Source organism: Rhagoletis pomonella, unplaced genomic scaffold (genome assembly GCF_013731165.1).
Source record: "Rhagoletis pomonella isolate Grant_MI unplaced genomic scaffold, Rhpom_1.0 Rhpom_scaffold_00005, whole genome shotgun sequence".
NCBI lineage: Eukaryota > Metazoa > Arthropoda > Insecta > Diptera > Tephritidae > Rhagoletis > Rhagoletis pomonella.
The window spans coordinates 43,284,743-43,303,221 of NW_023458559.1; the positions used below are offsets into that span (position 1 = coordinate 43,284,743).

Here is an 18,479-nt window from a genome sequence, read left to right on the forward strand (position 1 = left end):
ACTTTGATGGACTTGGGCGAGCCTAGGATATTGACCAAAAACTTTCACATTTCACACAGATATTTTGTAGAGCATAATGAACCATATTTTTACTATTACCAATCAAAATTCTAAAAAAGCGGATTTTCGGCCCACGCTAATATATATTGAACATAATATGAAGCAGCTACATATAAAGTGTAGTTCTGCATCATCTGCTCAAAAATTTCGTTTTTTGAGTTATGACAGTATTTTAGTAATATGTATATATTTTTAAATATAGCACCTTACACTTACCCTCACTGTGTTCACTTCTCGTAGGTATCGTACTCTTTACTTCGTATGACGATACCATGCCAAAGAAATCGAAAATCGTAAACCATCTGCATACCGAAACCGTTAAATTAAGGCAATTGAAATCGATAGAACTCTTAGTTTCGCTAACAGGTTTGCCATTCGCTTCCGTCACTATTTGTGTCCGCGACTTGTAGATTACTAACTTATCATCGGCGGCGGCTCTCGTTGTATTGCCACTGCTTAAAGCCTTCTTCACCGGCGTCTGTGTAGCGGACAAGAAGGATGGATGGTTCAGTTTACATGGCATGGAATGGGATAATTCATTTTGTTGTAAATGTATGTTTGTGAGATTTGGACACGATAAACATTTTTCAGTCTTGTAAATTATCTCCTTTTCGGTGGATGTAGAATCAACCATATTACGAAAACGTGAATCCATAGCACACTTCAAATCCTCCATAACGATAGAACGCAACAATACTTCTAAATTAGTAATATCATTCAGCTGATTGTATTGCAAACTAAAATCACGAAATGTGACATCGATCAATGAGTTATTGAGTTTATTTTTCAAGTGTATTTGGAATATCGGTACGGAAAATGATAAATTTGTTTCAAAAGTTTCTTCGAAACCCACGAATTCGTTGATTTTGTCTTTAGGTGCACTATCTGGCTGATCGACAGATATTGCGGCGTTTGAATCGGGATAACCATTGCTGCGCCATTTGGAATAGGAGGTCAAGGTGTCGAGTACTTGTTCGTATTGACTACGCGACAATGAAACTTGCAAGCACTGTGTAATGCTGCCTTCCACCTATGGATATGTGTAAAGAGGAGAAAGTATATTAATTACTTTTTTTTTAAGTGAATCTTCTATGAAAAGAACGAGCAATGAATCGAGCGAAGTTCCACATTCGTAGTGTAGCCCGGCCACACTCATTATTTTTTGGATTTTTTCCAATTTTTCATCTACTTACATTTAATTTATTACGCAGCGTCCAGTAAATTTCCTTTTTGGTTTTTGTAATATACTTAGTCAACTTGAATAGCATTGCTGTATCGTGTAATATTGGCACAGCATCAGTATTACAAGCATACAATTCGTTTACCTTCGGCAATGCTGCCGAAAAGCCCAACTCTTTGCGCTTCGATGTATTCAATGAGAACAAATTTATGTTACGTATATCAATGAAGTAATTATCTTTGGCCCACATATTAAGATTCTCCGTCGACTTCGAAATTGATATCTCATTCTCTTCATGAGTATTGTAAGCAGTAATTTTGCCTAAATTAGCAACGAGTACATCTAAGCTATCTCCAGAACGTGGCAAAACCAAAACGGGTGTGTTCAATACAATATCAATGCTGCAATGGGAAGAAATGCGCATCTTAATGGAAATTCTAAAATGTCATAGCTAAAAACAAAGGTAGTGGGCGCAAACATAACTTACGATATTCGACCGGCAGTGCGCAAGTTTTCAGTCTCAGTTTCACTAGTTTTTTGTATGTGTTGCACAAGTTCCTTCGCCATGTCGCTTGCTTTGTTTCGTATAGAAGTGGCAAAATTTCTGAAAACCCAAAAAAAAAAAATTTAAAAAATTGGGCAGTCCCTTATAATATATATTAAATGGTTTTAAAATTACAAAACGAAGCGACATACTTTAGGTAATGCTTAAATTGCGATATGCACATATTTATCTCCTGTATGAAACGTGGACAGTGCACATACCACACCGAAGCCATGCGTATTTTCAAATTCGGCGTTGAATCTTTTTGACAGTAAATTTGAAAAGACAAAGCATTCAATTGTGCATCACCATAGTTGTCATTGTACAGCTCATTGGTGAGCGTATTGAGCAGTTCATGTTTGTAAAACTCAGGCGTATCGTTGGTGAGTGGATCTTTGCCAACGGAGAAAATGCGCTGATGATTAACGCCCTCCGGCGTGATGTCGATAATTTGTACGCCACCCAGTGAACCTATGACGCTTATATCTTCACCGAATGTTGCGTGTATTTTAGCTTCGCTCATAGTTAGCGTACCAACTTTGCGTCCCACAGAAAATTCTCCTTTATTTATGCTACGCAAAACTAAAATATTTAAACGATGAAAGTCAAAGCATATTTCTGTGCGTAAATTAGTTGACGCGCTGGCACGCCTTTTGTTAGCGGTGTGCGTATTTGTGTCGGTAGCTGCAAGATTGTGTTGATTACGGCGAAATATCGCTTCGTGGGTATTGTGTAGGCGCTTTGCAAAGCCTAGTAGCTCTACAATGGTTTCTTGATTGGCTGCATAGAAGGAGGACATTTTAGTTACAATAAAATCAAAGAGAATTGAAATATACAAATGTAATTAACTCATTAACACTCAATATCGAAATATATGGAGGTGTATTATTTGTGCTCTTTCAGTTTGGGTTCTGATAAAAATATTTACGATGAATCGATTATTAGCTATTTTAAGGCAAATCTCTCCCTTTGCAGGCGAGTACTTACAAACTATTTTCTTTTGATCTAGTGTACATATTGGTACGGGGTAGAATGAACGGTAAGTTTTAATAGGAAAGGTTTTTTTGTCAGTCACAACTCACCAATAATATCTAAATTGTTGAATGCGATATTTGCAATTTGTAGTGAATCATTTTGATCGCTAGAGTCAATTAAATTTAAGTCAATATTTATGAGTGCTTGCGTTTCATCATAATCCATATCAAAGTATTTTCGACCTGGAAATCAAATGAATAGAAAACGGTCAAATACTTAACTAAAAATTCAATATAGTCAAATGAACTTCTCTCACTACTTTCCAGCGCACTGAGTGCTCTGTTTATCGTAAGCGGACTTGTGCAACGTTCCGCGCCCAACATAGGATCCGGCGAAGATGGTGATGTAGGCGAGCAGGGCTTACTCTGCTTCAAACTACCCGAAATGCTATCCATGCTGTGAAAAGCGATTTATTTTTTGTATTCCATTGAATTATCTCTCTGTTTTGTAACATTTATTTGCCATACTCACCCCACGTGCCGATGACTTGCCACCAGTAGCTCAAAATCTGGGCCGAAAGACTGTATAGCATCAACCAATAGTAAACCATGTACAGACATACTAATGTGGGTATCCTCCGAACGCTTCGTAATACCTGCGCGCGCACCAACTACTTGCAACTCAGCTATGCTACGCTCCAAGGATTGCACCTCGAGTGTCATTTGTCCAATTACAAATTGTATTACCATCAGATTGGTATTGAGGAAATTAGGTGGCGCCTCTGTAACATGTCCATTTACAAACACATTTTCTTCTTCTACACCTAAGCCACCGGCAACTCCTATACCGACTGTTTCAACGTAGTTCTTTCCATTAACGTTGCCATACTTCGCATTTTCATTCATCGCAAAGCCGACTGTTATGATAGGATAAAGTATCTTAAAGAATTCATTTAATTTTTGTTCATTAAGATGTGCCACTATCTTGGGGAGCGTGCCATACAGCGTTAGTGAGGGATAATCGGGATCGATAGTGTAAATCACGCGACGCTCCAACTCCAAGCAAATGCTGAACCTTTCTAGCAAATGAAAATTTGATGTATGCTTTGTGCAAGCGTGATTTCGTTCACGATTTTTACAAACGATCACTTGCATATCAGTTAGGTTTATAGAGTATTTATCATAGATTTTCCTATGGAAGGCACTTTCTAGACCAGTATCCGCATTAACAATTGAGGTGGAGTTTTGACACAGCGTAGGCGATTCAATCAAACTAATTTCCGATCCTGGTGGCGTCGAGCAAGGTGTCATGAAATCCTCATCTTCACTATCCAACTTTTCTAATTTTGAGGTTATTTCACTTACTGCTGCACTATCACGCCCAGCTACAGTCTCTTTCTTGCGACATTCATTTTTGAGCATTTGAAAACGTCCAAAATCGACTACTACCACGCCAGTGTTTTTTTCCAAATGATTTTGAGCAAAAATTATACGTGGTGCAGAAATGTCGATTTCAAGTGACCAAGTCGAACGAAAATCCTAGGAAAGTATTAAAAAATTTATATTTGTGTTTTTAAGCCACTTAAGTGACAAAACAATGAGCGAGAGAAATAAGCTACTATGCCTTTATCTTTATATGCATACCTCTTTCGAGTCATAACACTCACCTCATTACCTACTAAATACTGCTGCCAGTTTTGTAGGAACTTCAGTCTATTGTGCTGACCCTTAGCCAACTTATGCTGCAAGTAAACTTCATTCACCGGCCTTACAAAGAATGACTTTAAGCAGTCAAATGCATTCTTATTGTATACAATATCTAAACTACGAGATTTGATAACCAACCGCATATCGGACTGTACATCCGGCGGCCCTTTTTCATAGCGTAGTTGAAACCAAGGCTCAGGTGCCGAGTCAACTTGTTGCTCCTTTGTAAAGAATCGTTTGAAATCTATAAGTTGGTAGCCTGTACTGGGCGGCGTTGGCTTGCTCGGCAGCTCATCGAATTGTGGTTTTACCAAAAATGGAAATTCGGTATTTTTAGTAAGCGTATCTTTAAGACAAACTGAGCCCAATGATATACCAATGGCATACGAGCTGAACTTCGGCTTCATTTCAAAAAATGATATAAGTTTATGAAAATCCATTTCGAAATTAACTATTGTCTCTCTAGTAACCGCATCTACTGTGCTAACTATTAATTGTCCATCGACTAATATAAAGCTAAAGTAGCCAAAAATCGCATCCCTCCTTGAGAAGGGATCATTTTCCATTGTATCTTCCAGCGCGTTGAGTATATCATTTTCAATCTTCTTGTAGGCCTCATCCTGCGCTGGCACGACACTAGCTTCAGTATTGCCATACCAGCCCCACCAATTAGGAAACCAATGAAATAACATACTTTGTCCATGATCTATATTGCTCGCTTTTAAGTGCACATCATTTGTGAATATATTCGTTCGGCAAACAGTTCGTAACGTATGTAATTCATGTAGCTCTCGTGACTTTTCCATATGCGCCTTAAACTCTTTTTCCTCAACTGTGATATTTTCATTTGGATTGATTAATAGCCGCTTATAAATTCGCATATAACGGAGATTTTCTCTCAATTTCAGCCATTTACTTTCAGTACATTGGTGTTCGAAGCCATGGCATTTGGCAGCATATTTCCACCAGAGCACAGCATTTTCAAATACGGTACAACATGGACGCATTAGTTTGTACGTGCGCTTGCGATTAAGTTGTCGCAAGCCGTATACACAGTCCACAATTTGTTTATATTGAAGCTGTAAAGTAAACCAAATTATAATTACTTAAAAAATACCTGAACATGTTTAAAATATATATGTACATACATCACTAACAGCCACTTTCACCTCTTGCACCAAAAATTCGCAATTCAAACGTGGTTTCGATTTGGAGCGTAACGCTTGCTTGCAACACTCACGCTTGAAGTGTGCCCGCGCGCTTATTGGATGTAGTATATAATTATGCTTACTCGCGTCGCACACCTGATTCATGCGCTCCAACAGCTCCTTCGATAACAATTGTGAACACTTGTTATCCTTCGTCATGCGATCCCAATACAATGACAAATCTTTCAATTCAATTAATTTATATGAAACATTTTGATCATTGGGTGTGCTCGAACGCGCTTGCCAATTGGCGTCACAGCTTTGTACGGTGAGTGAATTAATTTTAATGCCAGCGGCAAATTGCACTCCAGAAACAGTTAATGCATCTTCATATCGTATATGTACATCGTTGATTTTCAATTCAAGATTCTCTAAAATATTCGTGGCCAAGGTGGTCCCGTAATTCAGCCAACTTGTGTAGGATTTCGAGTAATAGCTATCGATTTGATAGCCATTCTCCACGCGCCACTTTGCTTCTTTGGCATCAAGTTCAGCAACTTTAAATTCATACTCGGCAAATTTCTCTTTATCATCATCCCAGTCATCGATGTCTTTTGGGCCGAATACGCCATAAACTCTTTCGATGATTATGCACCATGGCGCAGTGCGGAATTGACGCACTGGTATCTGTAATTTTATTTTGCCAATATTGCCCGAGTGGGCTTGCAGTGGAATACCGAATGAGCGTAGTGCATCTTTACGAATTGGTACATTTTCTAATTCGACTTCGCCTGGAAATGTAAATAAATAAAAGGTTAAATGACATGTACCTATAGAAGCCAATGAGTTTTCTTACTATTTCTTATCAAAATAAATGGGTATAAAACAGGATGACATAAATGCAACATAAACAATTCGATTTTGTTGTGAAAAGTATGGCAACCAGCACACACAAAATGATCTATTGATCATATGAAGAAACATGCAGGATGTATTGCATGCAACCCCGCAAAGAGGGTCAGATGACTAATTGTTTTTAATTGCTACAAAAAGGAAGGTACCGGCATGCAATGAATAAATTAAAAACGCAATTAATACCAAAGAACTGAAATGAATATTTATGTATATACATATGTAGATACAAGTGATGTTTTTCAATATGCACTAAATATAAATTTGGATCTTTTTTTTTAGTCTTGCAATCACAACTGCCCCACCTCCAACAATTCCGTACCGCTAAAGAAACCATATACACACCGTTTTTTGCACTTAATAAGCACAATTTTGCGCGTTAAAATTTTATCAAGGAAAAACAACTGTACTCCATCCAATTTTAACTGAGACAGAACTCACAAACCTTTTTATAAACTCACCTGAGAGCAGTGCCACCGACAATTGTTGTGGATTGAAATCTTCCAAATATTTGCCAAGATATGTATTTAATACCCAAGATATTAATTCGTTCAACATTGTTTGTCTTTTTTTGCACTATTATTAGAAATCCTAGTAAGCAAAAGCGAAACGCTTTGTTTACCAGAGATCACGATTTCATAATGAAAATGACAGCATTGACCAAGAATTAGGGATGGGCAAATCGTTGCCTTGAAAATCGTATAAAATATTAAAAACACGAAAACGACCGTCTTGTTTAACAAACCAATGGTGATTTTTGATTGCACATTTATTGTGCAAGGAAATATTGGCTTTGATTATTGGAAAACATATTTATACAAGGTGGTGTTAATGGCGAATTTAGATTTTCGCCGAGGTAAATACGTCTTAATGTCAAAACGATGTGTTTGTTGTAAAATGAATTCGCCTTGTTTACAACAAACACATCATTTTGACATTCAGTAGCACCGCGGCGAAAATTTAATTCGCCATCAACACCACCTTGTATAAATTCGCCTTGATAAATTCTGATTAATCCCGTTCATACCGTTCCAAAAAAGCGAAATACACCACACAAGCGGCTGCTCCAAGACGAATTTATACATACTTCAAACCAAGGCGAATTTATACATACTTCAACCAAGGCGAATTTATACAAGGTGGTGTTACTGGGGAATTTAGATTTTCGCCGCGGTACTTATTAATGTCAAAATAGTGTCTTTGTTGTAATATGAATTCGCCCTGTTTACAACAAACACATCATTTTGACATTAACAAGTACCGCGGTGAAAATCTAAATTCGCCAGTAACACTACCTTGTATTCACCTTGCCACCTTGTATAAATTCGCCTTGCTTCAAACCTACTTTTCCCATTTCGCCATACACCATGCAAACATGACTCGTCGAACCAAAGAATGCTAAAAATTATTCCTCCTTATCATAAGTTTCATTTTTCCCCAACCGGTTCACTTTTCACTCTTGGTTTCCATGGTTTTACAATGGACGGATGACAAATTCTCGGGTAAACTTTTTTTCAGGCGAAACACAGGATAAGGCAGATTATTTTCTTCCATTTTCCTTTCTTACGTCCTCACACGGTGAAAATTCCATTGCAAAAATGCATACACAACACAAATAGCTTGAAGCAAAGAGATATTTCGCTTGGTTTGTAAACCCGCTTGTGTTGTGTAATTCGTTCTTTACAGCTATAAAATAAGTATCGATTATTTAGTCGAATTATATTCATGCGCTGCTACACAAACATCTCGAATTGTTTTGCTTTCTGTTCTTCTATAAACAGATGTTTTCTGTTTTGTTTTGTTTATGGTTTCGTTTCCCTGTCGCTATTTCCTTGTTGTCTCTTCAGTGTTGCATCTTTTTTAATTATGTCTTTATTATCACATGTTAGCAAATTTTAAAATTATATTGCTAGCAAGCGTCAGACTGCCTCAATGATTTTACCTTGTAATGTTCTTATCATGGTCCACTACGGTTTGAGGTTTATAATACCAGCCCACGTAGTTATGGCTGTTGAGTTGGTTATCCTGATAACCCGTATTAGCTACAAACATGCGCTCAAAAATTGCTTTAATATTTTTCTTTATGCTTCGTCTTCATATTCTTTGTTTACTTTTGGTTCATTTCAAAGAAAATAACATTACTTTGTTCTTTGTAGTTGGATCATTATTAGGAATGTTCGATATCGTATCGATTATTCGGAATATCGATATTTTATGTTACGATAACTTATAATTATTGGCCCGTAGTCATAGTCAAAATAAAGTCGACTTTAAAGTTAGTTGCAGCTTTTTTGACAGATATCCCATTGAAAATTATGTCAAAAAGCTGCAATTAACTTTAAAGTCGCCTTTATTTTGACTATAACTACGGGCCATTGTTTATTTATTTATATTTAATTATTATTTATAAACTTTCAAAAGTATCCCTCTTCGGATGAACTTAGAAAACTGCTTTAGGTCGTGTCGACTTTCAATGTTATGTTACAAATTTATGAGGCTCTTCTTTATCCAAATGTTCAGGTAATAATAAAAAAGATTAAATTTAAATGTTACATTTAATAGTTTTATTTTCTTTAATTTCATCATAAATTATTTCAAATCAATTGAAATATACATACATACATTCATATGAACATACATGCATACATATGTATTATATATTCTTCCTTTTTTTGTGATTAAATATTCGTCCATTCTCAGAAAACTGCTCAATTCACACACGGCATGGATATTAAGTTGTTTGACCTTCAACGTAGCAGTTACAATTACCAATTTTCAATTATCCACTTTTTTAAACAGTTGTAAATCGATACTATCGATAGTTTTCCAGTTCTAGTGTCGACTGCTTTCGGATTAAGGGTGGGTAACTCAGCAAATTTATTGGAGTTGACTCAATGTCCCCAACTCACTTTAATGAGTCACTCATTCAACTAGCTCATTTGACTCTTTGTATGTTACACTCATTCGTGTCGTAGACTCGTTTTGAGGCATAAATGCGGTATAGCGGCCGTTGAGATAAACCAAAACTTTAAAGTGGGCGTGGTCAGCTCCTTTCTACAGATTTGAAAGGTGTAAATTTTTTTTTTGTGCAAATTAATTGGGGCGGTGCTAGAGGGAGGGCAATACAAAATACATGTTGTTGTTGTTGTATTCTTGCTACTACCTTGTATAAATTCACTTCGTGCAAAAACAAAATGCAAGACTTTGGCATGCTAAACACTGGCGAAGTGAGCGAGTTATATGGACAAATATGAGCCACTATGATCATTATGTGAGCCCTAGGGCATCAACTGAGTTACTGAGTTACATTTTTTTTGGACAGGAGTCTGAGTTACCGATTCACTTATGATCAACTCAATAACTCAAGTCTGAGTTGAGTTATACCCACCTCTATTTCGGATTACGAATACTGCTTTTTCAGCCGAGTACCTTTCAAATGTTTGGAATTAATCAAATTAATTGAATAAACCAATAGGTGCGTTCGTTTAAAATCTCCAACAGAAACCAACCAACTGCCAAATTCCGGCGAAATGTCATCTGTTCGCTCACAAGAGAGAAATATCCAAAATAGTACGCGAACAGAAAATTTGCAGAAACTTGCAAGTTAGACGAACAGCTGATATAATTTTTGTTTACATACAAAAGTGTAAAATTTAAAACGTACGAAAAGTCATCGAAAAGTGTTATACTGACACAGTTTATTGATTAAACAAATAACTACTTATTTCTTACAAGTTTAATTTGTCGCATTTTGTAATTATTATCTTCCAAACCATCAAATTAAATTTTGTGATTTGCGTAAATGCCAACCAGCTGTTTTTGATCAGCTGTTTCCCTGTTGGCAAATTGCTGTTGGCAAAAATTTTTCCAACAGAAACTAACAGCTTCCTCTCAAAATGAAATGTCACTTTGCTCTCTCAATTTCTCCTACTTTGCAAGCTTTTTGCGTACGCGAACGCAAAAACCTGTAAGTTTTGGTTAAACATGAACAATTAACAGCTACGCGAACGAACCTAATATTAACATACTTCTTTCATCAGTAAACCGCAACAATATCGTTCAGTTGTAAATTTAACAAACTTTTTGATTCAAATTAATGTTGACAGAAATGCAACTGGGTGCCACAATCCTTGCTGGTAAAAATTTTCCCAGCATGAATTTGCAACTGCCCCCCAAATGAAATGTTAAAATTGTGCTCTCTCTTTGCAAGTTTTACTGGGTTTTTGGCCAAACGAACACGATTTGGTAGCAATTGGTACCAAACTGTATAAAATTTTTGCATAGCGAACACTCTCATTGAATCATGATAACAAAATATAAAAGTTCATCGTTTTCCCGCGAAGACTATCAAGAAGGGTGAGCGAGATACATCTGCGTGTCGGAACCCAATTTGATTAAATTGCGGTTCTTTCAAACTTCACTAGAATTAATTTTTTGTTTGTTTTAGTTTTGCCGGTTTTGGTACATGTTTCAAAGAGGCTTTGTTTTCTGTTTGTCCGTTTAATTTAAAATGCCGTGCGCTTCGGCATCGGAGGGGATCGGTGACCCGGGTGGCTTTGAGGATCTTCACGGAGGATCTTTTGGATTCGAATACGTCCTTCGACGAGCTCATTGTGAAACGAAAAAGACGTAGACAGAAAAGGGTAAATCGGCAACAAATATGCAAAAAATGGTGCTTTTCTGTGGAATAAGATTAAAAATTTCGGCATTGAAGACCTAAAAGAGATACGAGCCGTAGGCAGAACGCTTTACAAGATAGTGTTTTTATCAGTAAAATTTGCAAATGAATGCTTGAGAATGTGAATTAGATAAAACCCAACAGAGAGCCTTCATCCTATATCGTTTGTCAAAACGTGCGGCGTAATTCGGTACATACCCAGACAATAAAGTTAAGTTTTGAAAGAAATTAATTGCCTGGAAATATGCAAATTTGTTACATAAATTTTTAAGTTTTGCGTTATTTTCCAGCTGTTAAGAAATGTTATGATTGCGGCAGACTAGCACACGGCAGGTTGGGGTGTAGGTCCAAGACCCGTTGTATTCTCTGTGGTACTGAGGGCAGATGTAATGAAAAGAATGTATTACTGCGTTTATGTGACAGAATTCACGAATTCTTCATTTCATGAATTCAAAAGAGGTCCCGTTTGTGCATAGTTCGCAAATTCATGAAATAAAGAGCTTTGGAAAAGTGGCAACGCACTAGCGAAACACTAAACAGTAGGGTTGTGGCATTTTTGGCCTCCTTTTCAATTTATAAAACCTGTTGGTACCAAAGAACGTCTTTTGCCCTAGTGCGTTTTTTGATTGGATGAAAAGAGAAGGCACGCCCCTGTTGCGCACTTTCGCCACAATTATAACGAGTTGTCCCTTCTTGTTATCTACGTTCTTTGTTGGTACCTGGAAATTAACCATATTATATTTAAATTGGTTTTAATATATTTTAATTTTAATCTATTTGATATTTGAACAATTCTACGTAACTTTTCCAGTGTTGTAAATCCTGTTTATGCCACTCATGCTTTTTAATCGAAAAATATCATAACCCTAACAGGCTAACCTAATATTCACGCACGCCGCCAATTTATTGTCAAAAATTTCTCATGCACATGCAACTTGTATGAGATCAACCGAAATTGAACGGCGTGCGTATGAAGCTAACTCAATTTCCAATTTTTGTTCTGCGTGACATTTTGATTTGACGTTTCGCTCAATGAAATCAAATGCAAACGCATGCAAGTCAATTTCGGGTGACGCAAAAAAAACAAATTCGACGGCATGCGTACCATAACGCAAGCCGCGAATATTAGGTTAGCCTGTAATAAACAGCTGTTTGTGGAACGTGGCGTTGCCGGAAGAAGTGCAAGTTTCAAGCGGCTAAAAAATTCCGTTGATTTTTGGCAATTTTTTGCTGGCAGTGTCCTCCATATAAAAGAAAATTGTCGACATACTTTGTATGGAAAAAACGTGAAACACCTTTAACCAAAAAAATTCTCAAAAATCAACGGAATTTTTTAGCCGCTTGAAACTTGCACTTCTTCAGACTATAATTGAATGTGCTACAAAACTGCATACCAGAATTTTTTCTAAAGATTCTGATTAAAAAGTTTGAAATTTGGGTGAAAAATTGCAAAATTTTTATAATTTTTATACAAAGTTTAAAATCTGAATTTATATGGTGTTTGTTGTATAGCCAGCTAGGCTTTTATAAAAAAATAATAAACATTAAATAAACAAAAGACAAATAGCCAAAACTGGTCAAAATATCGCACTCCTATTATTTTGTGGACAACTGTATGTATGCCTTTTGCTCGCGGCGTTTGAAGAGTGGCAATGGCCCGAGTGGTCGAAGCATTAAGCTGCCGCTCGGGAGATCCGGCTTCGAGTTCTCGCAGGAATTTTTTGTTTTGTTTTTTTTTTCTTTTTTTGAGTAGTTCTATTTTTTCCCCTTTTTTGAGTAGTTTTATTTTTTTTACACAATCCTTAAGTTTTAATGTAAAAAAAACAATCGTTTTTCAATGAATCATCATAGTAAAGCATTTTGGTTTATTTCCTAATGAAATTGTTGTTGATGAAAATGTCTTCGTTTCATTTTCGCGTTTTTTAAATGAAAATTTTTCTCTTTCTGACCAGCTCAGAGCCATCTGACAAATTAGTGACTTTTTTGAGACTATAGGCGTGAGACAGCTTATTGAATACCAAATAGTCTCACCACGAAAAGTCACTATTAGTGACTAGAGACCGCTGACTGAATCCCAGGGTAAGTATCTCCCTTCAAATGTTCCAAAATTCTAATTATTGGGGTCAGTGTTAATGCCAAAAACAGCTATATATTGATTTTCCAGTATTTTTGAATTTTTATAAGATTTTGTTTATAGTCTCGGAGAACCCTAACTCTTTGCAAAGTTTGTGTACTACATACATATACACAAAATACATATGTATGTATTTCACCGTGCGACCGTAAATTTTACACACAAAAATTAATATATTCGCGAAAATATGGGCAAAATATAGTAAAAGTATTTTAAAGGACTATGAAATTTCACAAATATTATTTCAGGAAATTTTTAAAAAATTTCATCCTAATGTAGAATTACATTGTGGGTATCAGATAAAAGAGAAAATCCTGTAGATTGGGTATGGAAAATTTCCTTTAAAATTTTATCCTTGAATATCCTTATATATGAAGGACTAATATACACACGGGGCCTATTCGAGGCACGTAATAAAAGCGGCATTACTGCCGTACTGATGAAAAATGGAACATTGTTGCAACAGCCCAACTGAAAATACTTTGCTATAAATTCACACAGAACGTGATACTTTAATTATTCACGCAACACTGCGGTTGTGATTGAAACTCGAACAAGCCCACGACTACATCTTCGAATTTCGTCCTCTTAACTTTATTAACTTAAAAAAATAAAATTTAAAAACTTTAATTTAATAATTAATTTTCTCTTTCATTTGGTACCCATATTGTTATTGTAAATTCTACTGATTCTTTTAAGTAATTTTTCGAATTAGTCATATTATTAAAATTTAAGTCCTTTAAAAAATCCTGACTTCAGAGTGAAAAACTAAAAACACAGTTTTAGTATATCCGGCCCATTGTTTCGTGTTTTGATTTTTTTTTGTCTACGGTGTTTTTTTTTGCGTTTTTAATTATCAAAACAACTTACGTTCAAAACGCTACAGTATATTTCAACAACAAAAACTGTATGAAAACAGAAAACTATCGTTGTAATAATACAATTAATCATATGTACATTATAGTGTATATATTTTTTTTTAGTATTTACTGCAAAATCTCCGGGTAGAAATGTTTACATTGTATAACAATTTGCTTTAAAGTTCTGCTTATATAGTCTTCACATTGTGGTTCCTCCCGTATAGTTTTCTTATTTAATGCATAAATATGTTTAATGATATTCAATTCACTTAGACGAGAATACTTTTCCATTGACCACAAGTCCTTTCGGTGCACAAGATTATAGATAGCAAAGAGCGCGCCCGCTTGAAGTTTTCTATCGAGATAGAACTGTAATTCGTATAGATTTAAATGTTTAGTTTTTTTTTTAACTTGGCTCAAAATTAATACCATACCCAAAATCCAGCCAAGTGTCCCATTATTTTCTTATCCATTATAATATAATCTCCATTCTCAGCTTCAGCGGCTATATTGCCAATAATACAGAACACTTGCTCTTTGACCTCCGCCGAATGTTTGGATTCTAGTAACTTATTTAAAGCTTCGAGCACTTGAGACGAGTGTGTACCCATAATAACTTCAACATGGTGAGTTTTACTCAATAGATTTCTTAACAGCCCTAATGATTTCATCACAATCCTAGTGTCAGGATCATTCAACAACTCCAAAATTCGCTTTGTTCCAAGAGTATTGATAACATCGGTTTTAACATACAGCTCAGACTGAAACGACATATTCATTAAAGCCCATATGCTATTTAATCTTAGGGAGGGATCTTCATGCATAGTGTATTGGCACAATCGGTCAATAATTCCAGCATTAATAATGGGCTCCTTGGATGGTGAAAATTCTAATAGTAGATTGCAAATGGTAGAAGTTACAGCAACCAGATATTCAAGAGACGTTTCGGTTGCAAATATGTCCATCAGTGGTTCCCAAATTGTGTAATCCTAGAAAATTGTTTAAACGCATAAATATTACACAAATACGGGATTTTAATAAAATATCTTCTATTTTCATACTTGAAATGTGGTACGCAGCTGTTGAACAGATCTTGAAAGCGAATGTAGACATCTAATCGCTGCTAGTTTGACCTATAACGCAAGAAATATGATAAGTTTTTTGGGTATGTGCATGATAAATGTGGCAAAGAAATGTTCGGTTACGCAAAACCGCTCACCTGTGAGTTGTCATCCTTCAAACCATTCAATATAGCATTGATCAGCCCGAAAGTATCCATTAGCCGCTTTCGGATCGCCTCATCATTTGCACCTAATGACGCAAAACAACAGAGCGCAGCTTGTTTAACTGAGGGGTCTTGACTTTGCAGTAAATCAGATAGTGACTTCAGCAAATGATTTGTTATGGCCGCTGTTCGTTGCAGGTCGGAGTCAATCTAAATTAGAGAAAAAAATGTTATGCATTATTTTTTACTTTTTACAAGTTGTAATACCACCTCTATGAGATATGCAAGCGTTTCCGAAGCAGAAGCTCGAATTGAATGATCAAAACTTTCGGCACATAAGCGGGCTAAGGTGGGAAGCGCTTTTTGAGATATTCTGTTGTCTGTGGATGGCAACGTACCCGACCTGTAAACATATGTTAAGCATCTAGCCGCAGACAATTGTATTTCTGGGCAAAATAGTCTCGACATAAGCGAATTCAGGATATCGGGTAATGATCTGCCTTGAAAACTAGGGAAGTAAACAAGATTATATATAGTACAAATATGTATGTTTGTTGAGCGATATTTTACCTAATAACACAAATATTGTCCGCTACCGATCGATTCGAATAGCACATGCAGGATAAGCAGCGCAGCGCTGGTATTTGTATATCTTCATTGTCATAACAAATCATTCGAGATAGTATATGCAAAGTTCCAGCTTGTAGCAATCGCAGTTGATCCTCATTTGTCTGACATGCGGATACAAGTATGCTTGTTATGCATATTTGTGTTTTTAATGAACTGTTGGCTGAAGCTAATCCTAAAAGATTTGAGTTATAAAAATAGTTTACCATTTAAAATAAAAAATTTTAGAGCCTAACTCACGCAAAAAGTGCTTCAACACATCCGTATCAGCAAGGAAGTTTTCCTTTGGAGCGCAGGGATGCTCAAATATTGACCGCAACGTGCTCAGACATATTTCAACACATTTTTTACTATTATTCTTGGAAACAATTTCCTTCAGCAAATATGGTACGACATTATATTGTTTGACCAGCATTTCAACTTGCTCCTCTGATCCTTTCGCCAACGAACCTGCGGGGAGGATGCAAATAAACTTATAATAAATATAAATGCAAGCGTGTTATTTTATAGAAAATATAATGGACGATAACAAATTGAAAAAATTAAATTCAAAGTTTTAGCCGGCTTTTTTACAAATATATTATGCTACTCAAAACTACCGGCTCTCAATGATAGGATCATCTCTTAGTGATCTATGTGCATATGTATGTATGCATATTCACGCGAAATTCCAGCCAATATTGGCCAAGGAAGTATATATCATGACTCAGCAGCGGCTTCATCCCGTATTATTGTTATAGACGCGCATATATGTATATAATTTGCGACAGCGCTATTGCACATACAAACATACGTTCAAAAGCATGTACACATCCGCTCGCAGAATTTCTTGGGCGTTTGCGGCGTTTATTTGAGTAGTGTAAGGCTCACCTAAGATTACGAGTGCATCCATTTTCCGGTCTGGGCTTTGATCTTGGTCAATACAAGTCTTGAGTATGACAGGGACCAGTTCGTGTGAGATGAGTGCACCCTTCTGTTTGTTACTACCAATGACGGCATCTTTGATTTGTATCAAGGCATCTCGACAATCAACACCATCAGCATTCGAAATAATATATTTTAATTCGTCCCAATTTGTTTCCTGAGAAATTGTCCACATTTTTTTGTACTATTTAACAAAAAATAGATATCCCAAATACCATCCCGAATTGTGTGACATGAAACTATTTAGCATATCAATGCTGCTTCTTTTGCAACGTCTATTTACAATAATCGCTACAAAATTTGCAAAACAGCAAAGCGACGGTCAACGCGGCATGCAACACAATTAATCCGTTGACGCTTCCGTTAGGACTTTGCTGATAAACACAGTATATACAGTAATACACCTTTTCGCAGTTTTTCATCATTTGGTCGCCGAGGACTACTTTTGGGTTGTGTGCAGCGCTTTCGTTTTGCGCGCACGGCAACACTTACTGGAGGGAATTTCGCCTCATGATTAGAAAAAGGTCTTCTCGAGACATAATTAACGCTTGTGTTTCTATAAACTGGCAACTCACATCGTATTTTTTTATTAAAAAACGTGAATTATGTGTATTTATCAAAGAAAACTCTAAATTTACAAATATATTTAAATCTTTATTCCAAAAAAAAACAAGGTTTGTTTAGTTATAGAGACTCCAATGCCTGCTAGCGCATTCGCCCAGACAGCTCACTAAGCACACCCAAGTTTGAGCGAAACTCCTCAAAGATACTTAAGATCAAAGTATAGAATATCACAAATATGAATAATACACACATACAATAGCAATTGCTATGAATTGCTACCGTATAAATTCAGGAAGCGCATTTGGTTGGAGAGTGCGTCGGTTATGGCGGTCATAAGTTCAGCCAACACATTCAATGGTCCATAACCCGGAGCTGTTCCAATATGATGAGTAGATTTTAGTGAACCTCACAAGCCACTGCCTCTGGCTACAAGCTGGATATCTGAATATTGGAAAATAAATAGCAATTATCTTTTTAAAATGATAAGAAAAGTGTTTGTTTACAAAATAACCTGTGCCACTCTGCCTTAGTACGGTTGTAGCTCTCTTTCATACCCCAGTAATTTTGTATGCATCTCTGAATTAGCCAAATTCATGCTCCTTCTCATTATCAACCCTGATCAGACTTTACCACCGAGGAGTACTCAAAAAGGTTTATTACTCTATATACTATGCTGTATATACTGTGGTTGTGTCCCCACCCCGACACATTACAACGAATATGGGAAATCATGTTGTCATTTGTCCGAGGGCTTGCAAATTTAATGTTTCCACTTCGATGGCGATTAAAAACATTTACGAACATTTACAAATGGTAGCGGAAGCATTTATTTCTATAAGTGAACAATTAATAGGCAACAATAATCGACAAATACATTAAATAATGAAAGGTTTACTCACCCAGTTTTTAGCCCTCCAATTGTCATTTAAATTTGCGCTTGTT

General features: G+C 36.2%; 2 protein-coding genes across 2 annotated transcripts in view; both read right to left on the reverse strand.

The window, feature by feature from the left end:
* LOC118738996 (vacuolar protein sorting-associated protein 13D-like) overlaps nucleotides 1–7,211 on the reverse strand; it is a 35,432-nt gene extending 28,221 nt beyond the window's left edge. Inside the window, exons 1-10 of the mRNA XM_036470072.1 lie at nucleotides 6,987–7,211; nucleotides 5,614–6,404; nucleotides 4,426–5,544; nucleotides 3,291–4,297; nucleotides 3,076–3,215; nucleotides 2,867–3,001; nucleotides 1,937–2,564; nucleotides 1,728–1,844; nucleotides 1,254–1,641; nucleotides 277–1,090 (exon numbers count right to left, since the gene is read on the reverse strand). Coding sequence (XP_036325965.1) covers nucleotides 277–1,090; nucleotides 1,254–1,641; nucleotides 1,728–1,844; nucleotides 1,937–2,564; nucleotides 2,867–3,001; nucleotides 3,076–3,215; nucleotides 3,291–4,297; nucleotides 4,426–5,544; nucleotides 5,614–6,404; nucleotides 6,987–7,083 — 5,236 coding nt within the window. The 5' untranslated portion in view covers nucleotides 7,084–7,211. The remainder of the gene's footprint in view (nucleotides 1–276; nucleotides 1,091–1,253; nucleotides 1,642–1,727; nucleotides 1,845–1,936; nucleotides 2,565–2,866; nucleotides 3,002–3,075; nucleotides 3,216–3,290; nucleotides 4,298–4,425; nucleotides 5,545–5,613; nucleotides 6,405–6,986) is intronic.
* A 6,997-nt stretch (nucleotides 7,212–14,208) lies between these two features.
* Nucleotides 14,209–17,148, reverse strand: LOC118738997 (armadillo repeat-containing protein 8-like). Its single transcript, XM_036470073.1, has 8 exons — nucleotides 16,920–17,148; nucleotides 16,290–16,499; nucleotides 15,993–16,224; nucleotides 15,693–15,930; nucleotides 15,417–15,632; nucleotides 15,259–15,330; nucleotides 14,632–15,186; nucleotides 14,209–14,566 (listed from the first exon to the last, which is right to left on the reverse strand). Exons 1-8 carry the CDS (start codon nucleotides 17,146–17,148, stop codon nucleotides 14,324–14,326), a joined length of 1,995 nt encoding a protein of 664 aa, XP_036325966.1. The 3' UTR covers nucleotides 14,209–14,323.
* Between the last annotated feature and the right edge of the window lie 1,331 nt (nucleotides 17,149–18,479).

Coding starts and splice junctions, on each gene's coding strand:
- LOC118738997 (XM_036470073.1), bottom strand. CDS start 17,148: ATGTGGACAATTTCTCAGGAAACAAATTGGGACGAATTAAAATATATT. Junction 15,633..15,692: donor CGCTTGCATATCTCATAGAG/GTGGTATTACAA, acceptor TCTCTAATTTAG/ATTGACTCCGACCTGCAACG. Junction 15,187..15,258: donor AGCTGCGTACCACATTTCAA/GTATGAAAATAG, acceptor ACAATTTTCTAG/GATTACACAATTTGGGAACC.